General features: G+C 40.1%; 9 protein-coding genes across 9 annotated transcripts; all 9 read left to right on the top strand.

The window, feature by feature from the left end:
- Positions 1-395: 395 nt before the first annotated feature.
- LSM04_006932 (uncharacterized protein) lies at positions 396-890 on the top strand (the record flags this gene model as incomplete). Its single annotated transcript, XM_067330879.1, has 1 exon — positions 396-890. One exon carries the CDS (start codon positions 396-398, stop codon positions 888-890), a length of 495 nt encoding a protein of 164 aa, XP_067191999.1.
- Positions 891-1,496: 606 nt separating this feature from the next.
- LSM04_003255 (Leucine-rich repeat) lies at positions 1,497-3,698 on the top strand (the record flags this gene model as incomplete). The annotated part of the gene is made up of 1 exon (XM_067330878.1): positions 1,497-3,698. The coding sequence occupies one exon, from the start codon at positions 1,497-1,499 to the stop codon at positions 3,696-3,698; it is 2,202 nt and encodes a 733-aa protein (XP_067191922.1).
- A 660-nt stretch (positions 3,699-4,358) lies between these two features.
- On the top strand, positions 4,359-4,688 carry LSM04_000381 (Protein of unknown function DUF962; the record flags this gene model as incomplete). Its single annotated transcript, XM_067330877.1, has 1 exon — positions 4,359-4,688. The coding sequence occupies one exon, from the start codon at positions 4,359-4,361 to the stop codon at positions 4,686-4,688; it is 330 nt and encodes a 109-aa protein (XP_067191875.1).
- A 1,153-nt stretch (positions 4,689-5,841) lies between these two features.
- LSM04_001932 (Ribonuclease H2 subunit B) lies at positions 5,842-7,209 on the top strand (the record flags this gene model as incomplete). The annotated part of the gene is made up of 1 exon (XM_067330876.1): positions 5,842-7,209. One exon carries the CDS (start codon positions 5,842-5,844, stop codon positions 7,207-7,209), a length of 1,368 nt encoding a protein of 455 aa, XP_067191903.1.
- Positions 7,210-7,618: 409 nt separating this feature from the next.
- LSM04_008553 (uncharacterized protein) lies at positions 7,619-7,957 on the top strand (the record flags this gene model as incomplete). Its single annotated transcript, XM_067330875.1, has 1 exon — positions 7,619-7,957. One exon carries the CDS (start codon positions 7,619-7,621, stop codon positions 7,955-7,957), a length of 339 nt encoding a protein of 112 aa, XP_067192032.1.
- An 88-nt stretch (positions 7,958-8,045) lies between these two features.
- Positions 8,046-8,930, top strand: LSM04_005839 (uncharacterized protein; the record flags this gene model as incomplete). Its single annotated transcript, XM_067330874.1, has 1 exon — positions 8,046-8,930. The coding sequence occupies one exon, from the start codon at positions 8,046-8,048 to the stop codon at positions 8,928-8,930; it is 885 nt and encodes a 294-aa protein (XP_067191977.1).
- A 1,626-nt stretch (positions 8,931-10,556) lies between these two features.
- Positions 10,557-11,834, top strand: LSM04_001666 (uncharacterized protein; the record flags this gene model as incomplete). The annotated part of the gene is made up of 1 exon (XM_067330872.1): positions 10,557-11,834. One exon carries the CDS (start codon positions 10,557-10,559, stop codon positions 11,832-11,834), a length of 1,278 nt encoding a protein of 425 aa, XP_067191899.1.
- Positions 11,835-12,924: 1,090 nt separating this feature from the next.
- Positions 12,925-14,997, top strand: LSM04_006020 (uncharacterized protein; the record flags this gene model as incomplete). The annotated part of the gene is made up of 1 exon (XM_067330871.1): positions 12,925-14,997. The coding sequence occupies one exon, from the start codon at positions 12,925-12,927 to the stop codon at positions 14,995-14,997; it is 2,073 nt and encodes a 690-aa protein (XP_067191982.1).
- A 661-nt stretch (positions 14,998-15,658) lies between these two features.
- LSM04_004092 (uncharacterized protein) lies at positions 15,659-17,491 on the top strand (the record flags this gene model as incomplete). The annotated part of the gene is made up of 1 exon (XM_067330870.1): positions 15,659-17,491. One exon carries the CDS (start codon positions 15,659-15,661, stop codon positions 17,489-17,491), a length of 1,833 nt encoding a protein of 610 aa, XP_067191945.1.
- Between the last annotated feature and the right edge of the window lie 1,327 nt (positions 17,492-18,818).

Below are 18,818 nucleotides of genomic sequence, written 5' to 3'. Positions count from 1 at the left end.
ATACGTGATATGTAGCTGAGTTAAGAAAAAAAGGGTTGATGTGATTTTTGAATTTTACCTCTTTCCTTTTACTATTTGTTCTTTTCCCTTTTTTTTATTTTATACAGCAGAAGCGTTATTTTATTTTTTTATTATTTACTTGCTTTTCTTAATTTCTATTATTAAGAGAAACAGTGATACTTCATTCGTCTTTGTAAACGTTGCCAACCGTAATAGTAGCAACAGCAGTAAATATAATAAAAGAAAACGAGAAATAATCAATCAAAAAAACCTGGAGGGCAGTGTAGAGTCCTTTACGCTATCCTGGTACCTTACCGCCAAAAAGGAAAAAAAAAGAATAACTGTAATTTAATATTAGTTAGACCACTTTTAGCGTATTTTAGATTACTGAAGCGATGCAAATATATGTAAAGCACCGTGGTAAATTTGTCTTTCTCGCTCTTTGGAGCGGTTTCACATGTCTGGCGATGTTTTGGCTAAGTATGCGTCGGGCTGGATTTAGCACCACATACAGCCGATGTACATATCTTGTCATGTGGGGGGAATATAAACAGCTGTTAGAACCCGGTACATTTCCTAGTAATGATTTTCTCCCCCCGCATCTGCGGTTAGACAAGCTATCATACTTGGATCTCCCAGAAACAGAGATTGCACTACCGCCGGTGATTGATGTTAGCATCACAGAAGGCGAACAGGTGCGGGGATTGGAGTCTGTGCTGCCGGCATCAAAGCGCACAGATATGCATTTGCAGTTTGGGCCATTGCGTACACAGACGATTGTGATGACAAGCGAGGCGAGTGAGAGGTATGTACGGCGGAGATTGGGTCTATCGCCTATGGATCGTCAACGGCTAGAAGAGCAGAATGAGAAGGAAGGGAGAAAGGAATAATAATAATAATAATAATAATAATAATAATAATAATAATAATAATAATAAGAGGGAATGAACTGAGAGAATAGGTTGCAAAAAGAAAGGGGGATGAATGTCTGAGTGTGTGATCGAGAGAGAGAGAGAGAGAGAGAGCTCGAAGATGGTTGAGGAAGCCATGAGAGAAGAGTATCGTTTGAACGTTGTATAAATTATTATTGCTTCTAATATATATATATATATATATATATATATATATATATATATATATTATTTTATTATTTTTTTAGTTACTTTTTTTATTTGTTTATTCAATAGATCTGCTGATTCTATTAACCGTCATTCTTGTTCTTTTCATGGATGATAATAATGATAATAACATGATCATCTTGCTGCTATTATACGTTAATTGTGGAGATATGGACTGATGTATAAATATAATCACTTTCTTTTTTTCTCACTCTATAAGTTTGTGGTGTTTTCTCTTTTTTGACTACTCACTCCCTGCTATAGCGCCAAGAGCGAAACTAAAAGAAAAAAAAGAATAGCGGAAGTATAAAGAGAAAAAGAAAAAAAAAGGAAAATAGAAAGAAAGTATTCCCATTCACAAACACACACAGACAAAATATGTTTGCCTCTGTTGGTGTATCGGAAGATCAGGTCTTTGGTGAGTTGTACCTCGCATGGCTGAAAGATACTGGTGAAAAAAACACAAATGACTCACGTAAACTATTTCGTGAGGTTATTGAACGTGGCTTTGGGGAGCGTCAGATTGTAATGCGTAAGGAACGTTTAGGCGCAAATGTAGCCGCAAGTCTCGCAGCCCTTTTACACCGCTCTCCACTCACACGACTTGATTTGCATGGTAATACACTGCGTGATAGCGGGTGTGAGATGTTGGCTCACCTAATACGTGATCTCCCAAACTTGCTTTATCTTGATCTCGGCGCCAATGATATTGGTCCACTTGGTATTCAATTTCTAAGTTTTGTGGTAGCCACTCATAAGAAACTGCAGACACTAATTCTTGGCTCCTCCAAGTCTGACGCGTATGCTAATCGCATCAACGAAACGAGTGCCACCATGTTACTAGAAGGATGTCTTAGAAGTCGAACTTTAAGACATTTGGATGTGAGTGGCAGTTCGATTGGGGATCGTGGTATGGCTAACAGTGTTAGCATGAGTAACAGTAGCGGCAGTGGTGTTACTATCAATACTGTAAAGCAACGTATTACCATGACAGAACTTGCCTTACGTCCACCTTCTCATGGATCAAACAGTCGTGCAACTTCTGCAGCAGCACGCAATCGTTATGTTTCTGTAGCAAGTGCAGCAGGAACTAAAAGCGGTACTGCTACAGACGAAGGAAGCAATATCCTTGGTATTGGGGGAGGTCACCGACGTCCTATTGATGTTTTGGCAGAGTTAATTACTACTTCAACAACTTTGACAACGTTAAAATTACGTGAAGTACAATTAACTACAGATGCAGCTTTACGCCTTATTTATGCGGCTACACAAAGTAGCAGTTTTGCCTTTATAGATTTATCCGGTAATGCTCTTACAGGAGCAGTCGGTGATGCTTTTGGAGATCTTATACATGGTAGAGCTGTACAAAAAAATCCTTCCGCATTACATACAATTTTACTAAGTAATAATCCATTAATGCAACCAAATTCTAATATGGTACCACCCCGTATATTTTCTTCACTTGCAAGTGACCGTATTGTAGTACGTTTGCATCTGGATAACTGTGGTGTGGATGATACAGCAATGGGAACATTATGTCAGGCTCTTTCAAGTAATGAGGCACTACAAACATTACATTTAAAGCATAATGCGATTACTTCTGATGGTGCTGTTTCGTTGGCTAGAGCTCTTTACCAGCATGCATGTTTGCAAGATGTTTCTCTAGAGGGAAATATTTTACGAGATGAAGGTGCTTGTGCTTTTGCCAGCATGTTAGAGGCTAATTGTAAGTTACTTTCTCTTAATTTGGCTCATACTTGGATGGGAGAGCGGGGTGTCATTGCCCTTGGTGTATCTCTGGCGGAGAATAAGACGCTGCAACGACTACATATAGGAGAGAATCACATTACCGAAGATGCTGGTGAGGCGTTTGCGGCCTTGTTGGAGAGCAATCACTCCCTTTTGCGGTGTGATTTGCAGGGAAATAGTGTGGGTCACCATACGGTGTTACGGGTGGAGAAGGTGATGGCCCGCAACCGTGAGGCGTACAACAACAGGGAGAAGGTGGAGCTTGAGAAGGATGTGATCCGCCTGCACTACCAGATGTACAAGCTGGACGAGGCCCGTGCGGAGCTGGAGGAGCTGCAGCAGAAGAAGCTTGAGCTTGGCCGTGCCCTGGACGCCTTTGAGGTGCAGTTCAAGCAGGAGAAGTCCGACTGCAGCAAGCGGGAGCGGGAGCTGCAGGAGGCCCTCGAGAATGGCCTGCAGACGGAGACGCAGTGCCACGAGGCGAAGGCCCGGCTGGACGAGGAGCTCCTCGCGGCGCAGCGGCAGACGGAGACGGACGTGGCGGCGGCCCGCGAGCGGCTCGAGGTGGAAGTCGCACTGCGGGCGGAGGTCGAGGCGGCCCACGCAGCGCTGCGGGCGGAGTTGGAGGACGCCCTCAACAACGGCCCCCAGCGGGAGGCGGCGAAGCGGGAACAGCTGCGAGAGCTGCAGGAGGACACGCATCGGTGGTCGGCGCAGCGGAAGGAGTACAAGAGCACCATCGCAGAGGTGCAGGCCGTGGTGAATCAGCTGATGGAGAAGAGTAACGCCGCAGGGGGGAAGAAGAAGAAGAAGGGGAAGAAGGCAAAATAGAGGAGAAACTGTGGGGTGTGGGTGTGTTCGTTTGTAGGTGGGTAGGAGAAGCGAGAGAAACAATAATAATAACAATAGGGGAGAGCACGAACAAAGAAGAAAAGGAAAGAAATAAAGGGGGAAAACTGTCTCTCGATATTCTTTACCCGTGCTTACAAATAAACAAGCAAGCAAACAAGCAAGCAAACAAGCAAACAAACAAACGCATCAACAAATGACACTTTACATATGTATGAATATTTGTAGCTTATTTCGTTTTTCTTTGTGGAGTGTGTTTTCGTTGTTCCTTTTTTTTTGACTTCAATTTCACCAACGAAGAAAAGAAAAGAAAAGAAAAGAAAGAAAGTTATCTTGGGGCAGAGGTGGTCTGTTCCTGAGAGAGATGTACATTGAAGGAAGATGCTGTATACGAGAAAGAATCACAAATCAGGTTCAAAAGAAGAAAAAGAAAAAAAAAACAACGGAGGAAAAAGAGAGAGAGAGATAAGATTTGTTTTTGAATATTATTATTTTTTGTTTCGTTGTTTCACATATTTCTTTTTTCTTCTCTTATTTTTCTTGTCATCATTGACAAATACAAAGAACAAAATCAGCGAAATAACAAGAACAACAACAACAACACGAAAAAAAAAAGTAAATAAAGCTACATTTTAATCAACAATGGTGAGTCTTAACCTGAAACTTGATGTGAAGTTTTCCAACTTCTCAGAGTTCTACATTTTCTACTTGGCAAAACACATGAAGCAAATGACACGTCGCTGTCATCTGCTTGGTACTCTCTTCGGTGCCATTCTCCTAATCATGTCTGCTGTTAAGGGCGGTTCTCTGCCTTACGCCATTTCGGCCCCTATTGTTGGCTACGGTGTGGCGTGGGCCGGCGATGCGGGAGTGGAGGGCATTACTCCAACTTCCTTTAACCACCCGTGGTGGTCGTTCTGCGCGAATTTGAGACTTGTAAAGGAGATGATAACAGGGGAACAGTCTATTTAATTGGTGTGACATTCTTCTTCTGCCGTGTGTTAACCTCACTAAGTAGTATTAGTAGTAGTAGTAGCAGTAAGAGAAGCAGAAAATAGAGGCGGGGAAGGAGAAAAACAAATTCGTAGATAACAACGAATGAGGAGGAATATAGTGTGTTAAGGTAGAAACTCTATTCATTGGTTTTATTTTCTGTTTCTTCTTTTTCTGATATTACTGGTACTGCGGGATACGAAAAGACCATCTGTAAATATATATATTTCTTTTTTCCTCGTTGTATATATGATATGTGATCGCAAATGGTATTCTCTGATGAAAGAGCAAAGCAAATGTTTATCTGTCCTCATGTATGATGGACAAAAAAAAAATAGATGAAAAGACAAAAAGAAAAAAATAAAACAAATAAATTATGAATCTGGCGTAAGAGGGACACCATCACAGTCCTTTGCGTATTTCTGGGTATACAATGAAGTGATGGAGTCCAAAAGAAAAAAAAAAGAGGAGGATGGAATCTGAACCAAGAAAGAGTGAATGTCACGAAAAAAAAAGAAATAAAATAAAGAGAAGAATTAACAAGAAAAAAAAAGAAGTATGCCAAATCAATAAGGAGTAAATTAATAATAAGGCGAGAAAATAAGATTAGGCGTAAAACATTGAAGAGACATTAACGAATGTCTGCATTGTCTGTGTGGTTTTAGGTTAAAATACGATTATCCCTTCGTTATTTTTTTCCTCTTTTTTTTCTTCTTTTGAATCAGTTGGTAAGCCTTTCTCTACTTTGAAAATGTCATTTTACCACGGATTTTTTTTGGGAGGTGGGGTTTTACTTTATTACTTTCTATCCTTCTCAATGGTAAAAAGTGTAGAAGAGGAAAATAGTTTTTGTTTTCATTAATCCCCGGTATATTTCTTCGAGGAAAAAAAAGTACCCTTTCCATATAAAAAGGATGTTGATGGAAATGTTTTTCTTTTTTTTTTTGCTTTGTTCTTTCATTTTTTCTTCTTTTTCTTTTCTTGATCCTGTTCTCATGATGGTTCTAATAACTGTTAGTTGCACCTTGCGAAAAAAAAAAAACAAAGAATAATAAGGGCATCCCCCCACAACTATTTCTTTTTTTAATTACTTTATTGGAGATTGCCCTGTTTTCGTTATTTTTGGGTTGACATGGCACCAGCTAAAAAGGGACGTCAACTGAGTTTATTTCAGACCAACAAAGGCAGCAGCAATAATAATAACGAAACCGCTGCCACTACTACTAATACTATGAACAATAATAGTCTCGGCCTAGGACAGATAAACGATGTCTCTTCCGGTTGTTCCTCTGACGGGGGTTCTCCACGGCGTAAACTTGAACTAGATGATGAGGGAAGTCAAAGTGTGTCATTTGATCCTTCTAATCTCAGTGCTTCTGCTTTTGGAGAAGTTCGTTACGATCCTGATGATCATACCGTTATATTCCCTCGTGATCGACTTTCATGCCATATGATGGTACTGCCGCGTTCTCTTCTTTGCAATACCGTTACTACTACTACCCCTAATAATAATAATAATAATAATAATAATAATAATAATAATAATAATAATAATAATAATAATAATAGTAATGGTAGCAGCAACAATCCAATAGATGGGGCGAGTTCATCCGTGATAGACTATCAACGTCCTCCATCTGCTGCAATGGCGGCTGGAACTGATGGAATGAGTGCCTCACCAGAGACAGGAGCAAAGATGCCACCCACTTCTTCACGAGATGCGGCTATTCCTCCTCAAACTCTCGTCTCACTTCTTCCAGGGTGTGTTTTTGTGCGACTGGAACACCCACGTCATGGTGAACCAACACTATTTTTGTGTCCACCACTACCGTTAAAAGCAGAAGCGGAGATGGAAGGGAAAGATTGTAACAGTTATGATGATGCTTTGAATGTCGTTTTGTATGAAGTACAAGCACAGGCACCACTTGGTGGATTTGGTCAAACATGGTTTGTGGATAACAGGGTGGAACCAAATGAAGAACTTCTTATTGTGACACCATTTGATATTACATTTTTTGCACTTCGACAGGCCGCTACTAATGTCATGAAAGACAAGTTTCAATCTGCGGAGGATCTCATTATGGGGGCAAACAGAAATGGTAATAGTAACAAAAGTAATGGATGGCCTGGTTGGGGTGTAGCAGTAGCACAATGTCCTCAATTAGCTCCAGCAGTGGCAGCAATGCAATCTAAGAGTGTTCTTTCACATATATGTGAGGTAAAGTCAGTTGGAGGGGATGACTACTACCGCTTTAGTGAGGAAAAAATGGGAATATGGCTGCGTGAAAAGGTAAAAAATGTGTTAAATTGCCCCGCTTTAAGTTCTATTCTTCAGTTAGACACTAATAATTCTTCTTCGACTCCTTCTTCAGATGCTACGTCTAGTGTACCACTTCCCGTTGCGTTCGGAGTAGTATCAGAATATGTGGTCGAAGAAATGATCTCGACCGCATCAGAACTCTGTGCGGCACGCGATAATGCAGATCAAACAATACCATAAATAGAACAGTGATGTTGTGTGACCCACAAAAAATATTGGTGACACCTGTAAAGAATAAGTATGACGAAAGTGAATCGAAAAAAAGGGGTGAAGGGATGTGGAGGCAGAGAGAAAGAGAAAGAAAAAGAGAAAAAAAAGATATTATACAGAGTAGTCTGAAAATTGACTGAAGATTTGTGGTGATGAATGGGGTGGTTGATAATAGTGCTTAATACTGTGTACTCTACACTTTTTTTTACTTTTCTTGTTTACCAGTTTTATATGGCAATAATAGGTGTATGAAACTGCCTTTCTCGTACTTTTTTATTGTTTTTATTCGTACCTTCTTTCAGCTTCTGACATTTTCAACAAAGTAAACTTCTACTTTACTAACAACCACACCGACCAGAAATAAAGAAAAAAGAACAAGATGGGAGGGAGTCATCATTACGCCTCACCTTCTCGCTTTTTTACAGTGAGACGTTCTGCTCCATTCCCGGGACTATTTACATTATTTCTGTTGCCCTTTCTGCTGTTCATCTTCTTTGGGTCTGTTTATCCTCTTTCTGCTGCGGGTGGTGGTCCGGATGCGTTTCGTCTTCGCCTTGTGCAGCTTGTCCACCGCCACGGTGTCCGCTCACCAGAAGTCGGCGCCTTTGGAAAAGGCAATGAGTCCATGATATGCGTAGATGTTCCCTGCGGTCTTCTGAATGGGTCTGGAAAAGAAACAAATGTACAGCATGGGAGACTTCCTTCGCCAGCGGTATAATGGAACACTTGTTACACCAGGAGTGGTGGCTGCGAGATTTCTCCCGAGTGTGTATAATGAGACATTTGTGTATACCCGATCAACGGATATGCCTCGCACACTGCATAGTGCCACGGCTCTCTTAACTGGAATGTTTTCCGGTACAACACCTGTCTACCCTGTTGTTCACACAATTCCATTAAAAGAGGAAACACTACTTGGACCATGGATGCTTCCGAATATTGTTATTGCCGGTCAGTTGGGCCGCGGTGCGTGGGCGCGTGAACAGGCTGCTCCATTGGTTAACAAAATCTTTCCGACACACGAAGATCTCCTCGCTGTGGCGCGTGAAGTGCACCCAGAGGGACGGTGTACAGACCATGCCTCACGTGTAGCCTGTGCACGGATGCTTTTTGATGTTGCAGCCTGCTATAAACCAGTCGGCATATTGGCAAACTACCCGCTTCTCAATGCAAAGTATGATGAACTCTATGAGGCGAGTTCTGCCCTTACGGAGGCTTCCTTCTCACATAATCCATCTGATGATTTTCAACGCAAAAGTGGAAGCCAAGATCAACTTATTGTGCAGGCCATGTTAAAGAACTTGAATGATGTGCTTCTGGAGAAGAGTACCTACAAGATATATCACTACAGTGCACATAATGCAACTATTGCCCCTTTTGCGGCAACATTGGGCGATAATGATAATAATGCGAAATTTACTCCAACTTTTGGTACAACATACGTGGTGGAGTTATTGGACCGAATTGCGGATGGAAAGTTGTACGTTCGTGTGGTTCGTCTGCACCCTGAATTAACACCTGAGAGCGATTTCAATATTGTATCATGGCCACCTCCGATGCGTTGCCAAAACAGTGACGGCGTTTTATACGTTGTGAATTCCACTGATCCAAATGAGAATCTCTGTCCATTATCAGACTTTACCCGCTTTGTGGATTCATCAAAGGGAACAAGTCTACTGGGCTTCTGTTAACTGCCAGATACGATGCAGTCAGAGATAAATTGCAGTGGGTCCGGTGCATCGAGTTCACTGTGCCGTACGTACAATGCGTTGTGTCCTGAATACACATGTGGAGAGGGAATGTTACTTGACCAGTTAACTAAGACATGCGTCCTCGTTGCTGATGCGTTGTCTGCTGGTGGTAATGGTAATACTGAGTCTTCACGTAATTAAATAAAGCGTGGAACTGACTTGAGTGGAGGGGCTGTTGCAGGTATTACGATTGCCACCTTTGTGCTGGGTTTGCTGATTGCCGGGCTGTTCGCATTCCTACTGTATTTCTTTGTACATCGTGCTGGAAAGTGTAAGTAACCCCACTTTTGAGGAGGGCGGTTGTGATTTTTTTTAATTTAATGTGGGTAAAGTGTAATGAGACGAGATTTGAGTAAGTCTGCAGATTACAGAACTCTACACAGAGACGTCTTGTTCACTGAATCACGCTTTCTTTTTTTCATTCTAACGATAATATATACATAAATAAAAAAAAGCATCTCCCCCAGCCTTTTTGTTTAACTTTTATGTTTATTTTTTAAGGTCATTGTGGCTTCCTCTTGTGTGTGCAGTGTTCATTGCACGTAAGGGGTGAGAGTAAACCAAAATAAAATGAATAATTCAATCAAGTGAGTGAAGAAAAAAAAAATCTGACAAGTAATAAATCTTACTTGTGGCACTGTGTCCCCCCCGGGGTACACAGTTAGTGACCAAAAATCTACTTAAAGAGTAAGAAGGAGAGAGAAATAAATAAAAAGAAATGAATTAATGTGAACAAGGAGAAAGAATAACAGGAGAAAATAAAATTCCTGAGAAATGAAGAAAAGAAAAAAAGATGGTTGTGGAACTGAAGAAAAAATCTTTTAAATGGTATAGGGTGTACCATGATGATATTTATCCTTTTAAGAAGGGTATCTTATAATAAAAGGGATAATGGGTTTGACTTGTTGCATTCAGTGGCAAACAGGGGAAAACTGTAAGAGATTCCAAATCCCTCCCAATTTTCTTGGTTCTATTTTTATTTATTTTTGGTGACAATTGATCGGAAATCATACAGTTTGTATTTGTTTCTATTTTTGCTTAAAAGAATAAGAGGGAATTTTTTAGCACTATTTGTGCTTATGTGTGTATTTTTTTTTTCGTTCTCTGCTTCTTGTGTTGCTTTCCACGTTGCTGAGGGGTGCATACTTAATGAAACGGTTTTTTCTTGTTTTTTTTCTTTTTCTTTCATATTGTTTTTTCTGTTGGTGTATGAAGAAGAGGAAGTAAACGTATTGGTATAAAAAGAAAATAAAAAAAAGAAGCAAACGGACAAAAACAAACAAAGAAGCAAAACCCAATAAATAAAGAAGAGAAACGGTAGTGTGCCATACACCATTCTTTACGCACTGCCTCCTTATTATTAGAGTATCGTCCATCAATTCTCTTCTCCTTTTTCTACCACTACTACTACTACTACTACTACTACTACTACTACTACTACTACTACTACTACTACTACTACTACTACTACTACTACTACTATTACTACTACTACTACTACTACTACTAATTGGTGGATTCCACGCTATTTAAACTAGAGTAAACTGCACTACACGGGTCTCTGCGATGCTGCGTGGCTCACGGCGGCTGTTTGTGTGGGCCGCGGAGGCCGACGACGTTGGGGCCCCCGCGACGACATTTAAAAACGTCCGCCCCGGCCGCCTGCTGCGATTGTGGCGGCAGATCCGCCAGCGGTCGTGGGTGGCCTTCACGTGGGACGAGGAGTGGACGAGTCCGGGGACGGAGGGCTATTTGCACCAGCAGCGCCTCGAGCAGGTCTGCTTCGCCCCACTCTCCGCCTACGGGATGGTGCCGGGGTCCTATTGCGATCCACTCTTGTATAACACCAAGCACACCTCGCCATTTCGCTGGCATGTCGCCAATACGGCGTCTGATATTGTGGGGCATTGGTATATGGAGGCGGATGAGATATTTCGTATTAAGGACTGGCAGCCAAAGAATCCAGATGACCCAACGGAGATGTTTCCACGACCACCGCAGCAAATTTTAAAGTGGGATGAAACCGTGGATGAGCATGGGAATCGTACCTTCCGTTACAAATATCGTTATGACTTTATGGGTCCAACAGGTATGTGGGAGGCATACCCGCGCTATCCTTTCTCGCATTTGTATCTTAACGGACAAGATCACCATGGACGGGCAGAGGGTTATGGATTTAAACAAGGTCATCTCTTGCGATGCAATGAAGAAGAGGAGGAAGTACTACGTCGTATTATGGAAGAAGAGGATAAGGAGTGGGAGATGGTAAAACGTACAGAGGTGGTACAGGAACCATGGTCATACCCAGGAAAAATTAGACCACAAGATTTCAAAGGTGCCGTGGAACGTGCAAAGGCACGTTTCAGAGAACAAATTAAACAAGGAAAAGAAACTGATCCCAGTGAAGATCCTGATTATGATTTAGTACAAGCAGGTGAATATGTAGAACCAAGAGATGGACCACGTGCAGAATGGCGTCATTTGTGGACATCAAATCGTAATAAGGGTGAACCTTTACCATACCAGGTTACATTTAATGATGGTATTACATTTGAGGATAATGAAGGACGTCCACCGGTGCATCCAGCAAGCCATTATGAAGAAAAACCAAAGGAGGCACCATATAAAAAGTATGAGGATGAGGATACAAAAGAAGAGGATGAGAAACAAAAGAAAATGAAGGCAGCATGGGATAGATCTTTTAACGAATCAATGACAGAACATCATACAAGATATGGTTCGAAGAGTGACGCTGCTGGGCGTAGCAATCCTAGCACAAGTAGTGGTCCCAGTCAAATTCCTCCTGTAGCTACAGATTCTAGTTCTAAAGATAAGAAAAAATAAGTTAATATCACTTGAAATAGAGGTCTGGAGTTTATAGTGGTATTGGTAAAATGCTCTAGGAAGAAGATGTTTTCTTGTTAGAAGTGAATAAGGGGTATATATATATATATATATATATATATATATATATATATATATAGTGGGAGAAATAAGGGAAGGGAGTATGTATGTATGTATGTATTATTCATTTTTTTTTGTGGGTTGTTGGGGTTTTGAAGGTATTATATATTTTTTTGTAGTGTTGGGGCTAAATTTTTATTGAATATTGCGTATTTATTTTTATTGGCTTTGTATTTCTTCAAAGTGAGTGAGATCAATTATATATGTGATCATATAATATATATATATATATATATATTATATCTGCATGTATTTATTTTGTCTTTTTATTGCGTATTTCGATTCTCTAAAAGAGGTGCCGTTGTGGTAAATGTTGTTGAGTGATAGTAACCGTAGAGTATTGCTAGAATGAAGCATTACAACTTGTTTAGTGACCTCTTATGGCTGTATTGTGTGCGGGCCAGTAAGAGGATAAGAAAAAAAGTAGACATATCTATATCTATATCTTTATCTATCTATATAGCTATATCTAAATCTGAAAATTGAAAGTAAAACACCAGTAGTGAAATATTAGGGTTACTATCTCTTTTCTTTACCCAATATTACTCTATTTTTTTTATTGTTTGTATCCGCTGATCTATATGTAATTGATAGGACGAAAGATGAGTACATGATTTCTTTATTGATATGTATATATGTATGTTTTTTCTCCCTTTTATTTATTATTTCTTTTACTTTCAGCGGAAACAGCAAACAAAACAAAACAAGAAAAAAAATACGAGAGAGAAGAGAAGGGAATTGAATTCTTCATTCAAGTACTGAGAACTCTGTAGTGTGGAAAACAGGGACATTGAGAATGGGCAATGACTACGGATTTAACAATAACAATAATAATAATAATAATAATAATAATAATAATAATAATAATAATAATAATAACCATGATAAGAAAAATAATACGACAGTTTGTAATACAATTCCCAATACAGAGGGACACACCCTTTCGTCCTCTGCTTCTCTTGCTTTTTGGATGACAGGAGTTGTGGATGTTACTTCTGAGCAATTACATTCTGCTGTGGCAGGGGAAAGGGAATCAAATGACACTGTGGAAAAGAAGAATCTTTTACTAGATGTTAATGAAGAGAAGGATATTTATTGTGATCATAATAGTAAAAAAGAGTCACTCAATACACCTGTATCAATAAATCCCCAAAGAGTGATATGGGTACGGGATACACGGACAAGGAAGAAGAATAGTGGTAGGAACAGTCATAATCATCATCATAGCAATAATAATAGTAGTAATGGTAGTATTAATAAAATTGGTATTAATGGTAATAAGAATCATCGTATTGAAAATACAAACAGACCACAATTAACACCAACAACAACAACAACGACAACGACAGATACGCCTGTTCACATTATTGATGAAACTGTCATGTGTAATCTAGTGCCTATGCTACCCCGTACACATGCGGAGTATGCCCTTGTTTCTCAAATCGTCCCTTGTACCGTTTGGCCTCCACTCACACATGAGATGAACGGCAAAACATCTCCTGTATCGAACTTACAAGAAGCCGCCGCTCTCACTTCACAATTACATCAAAAGTATCTGCGCATCTCCCGTACACCGCCAACCTTCTCTGCCCCCGCCGCACTGCCAGGGGCATTGGTGGAGTGGGTGACTGGCAGTGTTGGGTACACCGCCGATACGGAGGGACTGTGGGAGGAGCAGCGCACTGTGGCGGAGCGATATTATCATCTAGTCCCAGTGCCATTAGAAGAGAAAGAAGAGAAAGAGTGTATGCGAGTACCACCTTCAACGGTGAGAGGAGCGGTTATCGAACAACTACGGCGATTTCGTGGCGTAGAGGAGGAACGAAGAAGATTAGGTGAAACGAAGGATCATTGGATACCACGATTCGCACGTTTAATGGAATTAACACATACCTGTATTACGGCAGTTGATGAAATTGTAAGTAAACTCTCTGCTGGTATTCCGGTTCCTTCATCTGAGTGTGATTTAATGCTGGATGAGATTTTTCTTATTGGTATCGTACCTCGCGGTGATCCACACCGTTTATCGCTTCTCTGCCCCTCAGAAGCACACCGTATACTTACAGAGGATCAACACAAGCAAAAAGGAGGAAAAGAAGACGAAGGAAAAGAAAAAGAAGAAAAGCAAGAAGATGATAAAAATCAGAGTGTGTGTATGAATACTGATAATACCACAAATTCAAATTCAACATGTAGTGCTGCAGAAATCTTACTAGACATGATTCTGCAGTCCTTGCGTGATACACTTCAACGTCGTATTGGTGTACAGTATGAACTCCTCCGTATTTTGCGTGTACGTGCCCTTGTCCTCGCCCATCGTGATATGCTTCTTCAGTATACACATTGGTATACAAGTGTTCCTACTCCTCTAGCGGTTATGTATATCCTAGCAGCTAGTACGTTGTTTGGTCCTCTTATGGCACAACGCTGGCCACGTAAATCATTAGAAACACAGCAAATGTCAGGTTTTGTGAAGACTGGGGGTGGCACAAAGCGACAACGTGAGGAGGATCATAATGAAGTGCAAAAGAATGAAGAAGAGAATAATAAACAGAATACAGAAGAGATGGACGATAATAATGATGATGATGAAGAGGAAGAGGAACCTTCTTCTCTTTCTACTTTGCGTGATGGGATGAGTTCTGGTCATAATGCATTGCCTTTGAATCTGCGGGATAATGGTGGCCACGTGGGAAATAAGGGTATACTTCATGTTCCATGTGAAGTGGATCTTCTAGATGATGATTACATGACCCGATTTGCTGCATGGCTTCGATGTAATGCGAATAATAATAATAATAATAATAATAATAATAATAATAATAATAATAATAATAATGGTAGTAGTAGTAATCATAACATCAACCATCACAGTAGGAATAACGGTGGAGGAGGCAATGGCAATAGTGGCGGTATCAATGGTAGTAGTAGTGGTGGTTGCTGTGATGAGGCAGCATTAACGGCTACAGTTGGTTGGTTACGCCGGCGGAAACGTACAATGACACTGAAGGAGTTGGATGCATTTGCACGTAAGAAACATTAAGTGTGATCAGAGTCTATGCATATAGATAGATAAACAATATATATATATATATATATATATATATATATATATATATATATATATATATATATAGAGAGAGAGAGAGAGAGAGAGAGAGAGAGAGAGAGAAAGAGAGATGGATATAAGGAGAAGTATAGAGTATATTATGTTATATGGAAGGATTAACCAAGTGGTACTCTATGTACATATATATACTTTGGAGGGAGGGAATATGGTGGTGGATGAATATCAAGAAAGAAGGGGAATTGCTTTTTGTGTGTGCGTGACGTGCGTCACATGGAAGGAAAAAAAAATGTCAACGCAATAAATAAATACGATAAAAGCAATATCACGAAAAAAAACTCAGGTAAGAGTGGCTTGTGTAGAAGAAAAAAAAGATTCATGATTATATTTGTTTTTCTCTGTAACTGTTTTTCTTTATTTTCTTTTTCGTTATCTTGATAAACCACGCAACAAATCTCAAGGACAGATACTTCTGTGCGTATACACATAAACACGCGATCAGTATAGACTCAAAAAAAAAAAAAAAAAGAAAGGGGAAGAAAAAAGAAAAAAAAATACGAAAAAAATTTATTACTACAATTATTTCTTTGCATTTCTCACATCTATAATACGGTCCTTCAGGCTGTTTCCACTTGTCATGGATACTTCATTAGCAGCGGCCAGAAAATTCTCCGAGGATCTCTTAAAATGGTCTCAATCCCTTCTCGATCACACACGTGGGGAACTTCTACAGGAGTACATGGGAGTCGTTGAGAAAAACTTCCGACAATCCAAACGACGTTTATTTCTTCACAGCGGACTCCTGCAGCCCCGCATTGTCCGCCAGTCTGCGGAGGTCCACAACTCCACCACCACCTTCGCCTCCACCGTCCAGTCGACGGACTCCCGCATGTCGGTGTTGGTGCGGTCGACTTCCACCGCAAAGACGGGAGCGGCCGCCGCCCACCGCCGGCGGATTTCGCCGAATAGATCGATGAATTGTGTGGGTCCGGTGGGGGAGCGCAGTTTACTCTTGCGGGGCGTTGTCCGGCGATCGCCGCGTAGGGCCGTGCATTACCCACTTAATCCACAGAGAATGTACGGCAGTTATGGGATGCACTCTCCCCAATCTACACATAATGGTTCTTTACAGAATGGACTGCAGAACAGGAATCACGACCAACAACAACAACAACAACAACAACAACAACAACAACAACAACAACAACAACAACAACAACAACAACAACAACAACAACAACAGCTGCAGCATAAACCGTACTCGTCCCATCCACAACAACAGCAACACCAACAACAACTTATTACGCTTCCTGACAGTAATGCTCTCAGTAAGAGTCATAATAGACTCAATACACGACGCTACGCTGGATCTCAACAATCACTGGAACGATATTCATCCTCACGAGCATCATTCTTGTCACGCACAATTGACTACAGTTCATTGGTGGATCATATACGAAAAGGACAACAACTTCAACATCAGGTGGATGTGTATCAAGTTCGAGCCAAGACACCACCTGCAAAACGGACAGGAGGTCTTATATCACGTTTATCAACATCACCACCTGTGAGGAGGCATTCTCCATTAGTTACAGCAACACCAGGGAGGGATAACGCTTCGATGGATCCAATGGAGTGCAATCCACTTCACGGTACTGGACCTGACGATGGACCCATTTCAAGTCATCATTTTCAGAAACAACGTTTCGGCTGTATGTCTGGAACTTTTTCTTCTTGTCGAAGCGTTAGTTTTTGGTCTTCCACCAGCAGAAGATCTCCTGAATCATGGTTACACAGTGGTCCCTCCTCTAGTCATTATCGTCCCGATCAAAGTTCTCCTGACTACCGTCTTACCTCCTCTTTACAATTCAGCGGCACGCGTACTATTTCATCATCCGCTGGTCTATCACCACTGTGGATAAAAGAAAATCGCAGTACTATCACAGGAGTCTTTGACTGGCCTATTGGTTCGTTAAATTTATCCACCTCTCAGCGGCATACCGCGAGAATGCTTGGTTATTCAAGTAAACTAGGTTCACCTCGTGAAGAGGAGGTGTTAAGTCCATGCAGTTTCGTCAATAAACACCTCACCTCCTTTGTTGTGAACTCTGTTATGGAGTGTGTGCAATTGCGAAAGCCAGAATTTTCCTCTCCTTCTTTACGACTACAGGAAGATCTGATAATAACAGCAGAAGTCGAAAGTGAAGCAGATACGGAAACAGCTACAGCCACAACCACACGGGCATCCACAGAGGATGACACTGTTGTTCCCAAAGAGGAAATGTTAACGCCGAAAGAAGCTACCGTACAACTGAGTGATATTCTCCTGCAGTGTGATGGAAAAGTACTCACAGGTATTGAAATATTCCAGAGTGCCATAAAAGACGCGCTTGCTGCCGGATCGAATAGTGTGAAGTTGCGGGTATTACGGGGCGATACGAGTTTTGTGGCGAGTGAGGTGCTGAGGTAGAAGAGAAACGGGAATAGTACAGAAAAGTGTAAAAAAAAAGAGAAAATAAAATAAATACAAGGGAAAGTGGGAAAAGACAACAGAAAAAAAGCAATGTACAGAGATATATTACATATATACTTATTGGCATAAATAACGAAAATAAAGGTAGTTTATATATATATATATATATATATATATATATATATATATATATATATATGAACTTAAGTACCTATACAGTGAAGTATTAATAAAAATAAGAAGATTAGTTGGAGATTGTGCTGGGTACTATGGGGAAATAAGTATGGGAGCGAAGGGGAAGCGGACGTTACTATGAAGAGAGAAAGAAAGAAAGAAAGAAAGAGAGAGAGAAGTAAGGGAATATTTCCTATTTCCCATTTTATGACGAGTAACAAAAGAAGTATGAGAGATGAGAGAAGTTGCAAACAAATAAACAAACAAACAAACAAACAAACAAGAAATGGGGGTGGAAATAAAAGTGGTGAAGTGACTAACCCCCAAAAGAGAAAATAGACGATTGAGAGTAAAGGAAAAACGAGAAGGAGTCTTTGCAAGGAGTAATGGGATTTTATACACTTGAAAGAAATGAAGTGTGGAACCAGGTTAAAGGAAAAAAAAGGAGGAAAAATAACTCTGGGGAAATCAAAGGAAAGAAAAAAGAAAGAGATCGAAAAAGGTTGAATTTCAAACATTTTCATTAAAGGGAGATAGAAATAGGAAGGGTACGATCTGATAGTAATATCATATAATTTTTTTTCTTTCTTTTTTGTTATTGTCAATAGGGAGAAGTCAAAAAGAAAAAGGAAAAAAAAAGAACTCGTAATGAATGATTGTTATAATACTAAAAAGATCTTTTTATTTATTTATTTATTTATTTTTCATTCTTTTTCATTGCCTTATAAAGCTGCAAATGCAGGAAGTAAAGCAGAGAAAAGTAATCTTTTTCACACTGATTCATTTTTTTTTTTCGTTATCCTCTACGATATGATTGTGAGTTTGTGTAATAGTTTGCTCCAGTGCCAAATCTAATTCGCACCACACCTATAAGCGCCTTATTCTTCTGCTATTACTCTTTTGATAGTAGTTGTTCTGTACGTATATATATATATATATATATATATATATATATATATATATATATATATATACGCATATGGGTGTGTGGATTCTAGCTAATTCTACATGTTATTTGCGAGATTGATTTATAAAATTTGTTTTCTTTGTTTGTTTGTTTGTTTGTCTGCTACTGTTAACTGTGTTTCCTTTCTTTTGGGTAAATCTCCAGGAAATATACTGTTATTATTGCTATTACTACTATTACTAT

The sequence above is a fragment of the Trypanosoma melophagium genome (assembly GCF_022059095.1).
Source record: "Trypanosoma melophagium isolate St. Kilda chromosome Unknown ctg21segment0, whole genome shotgun sequence".
Classification (NCBI taxonomy): domain Eukaryota; phylum Euglenozoa; class Kinetoplastea; order Trypanosomatida; family Trypanosomatidae; genus Trypanosoma; species Trypanosoma melophagium.
Note: the sequence above shows the minus strand (reverse complement) of the source record. Positions and strands in the feature narration are given on the sequence as shown.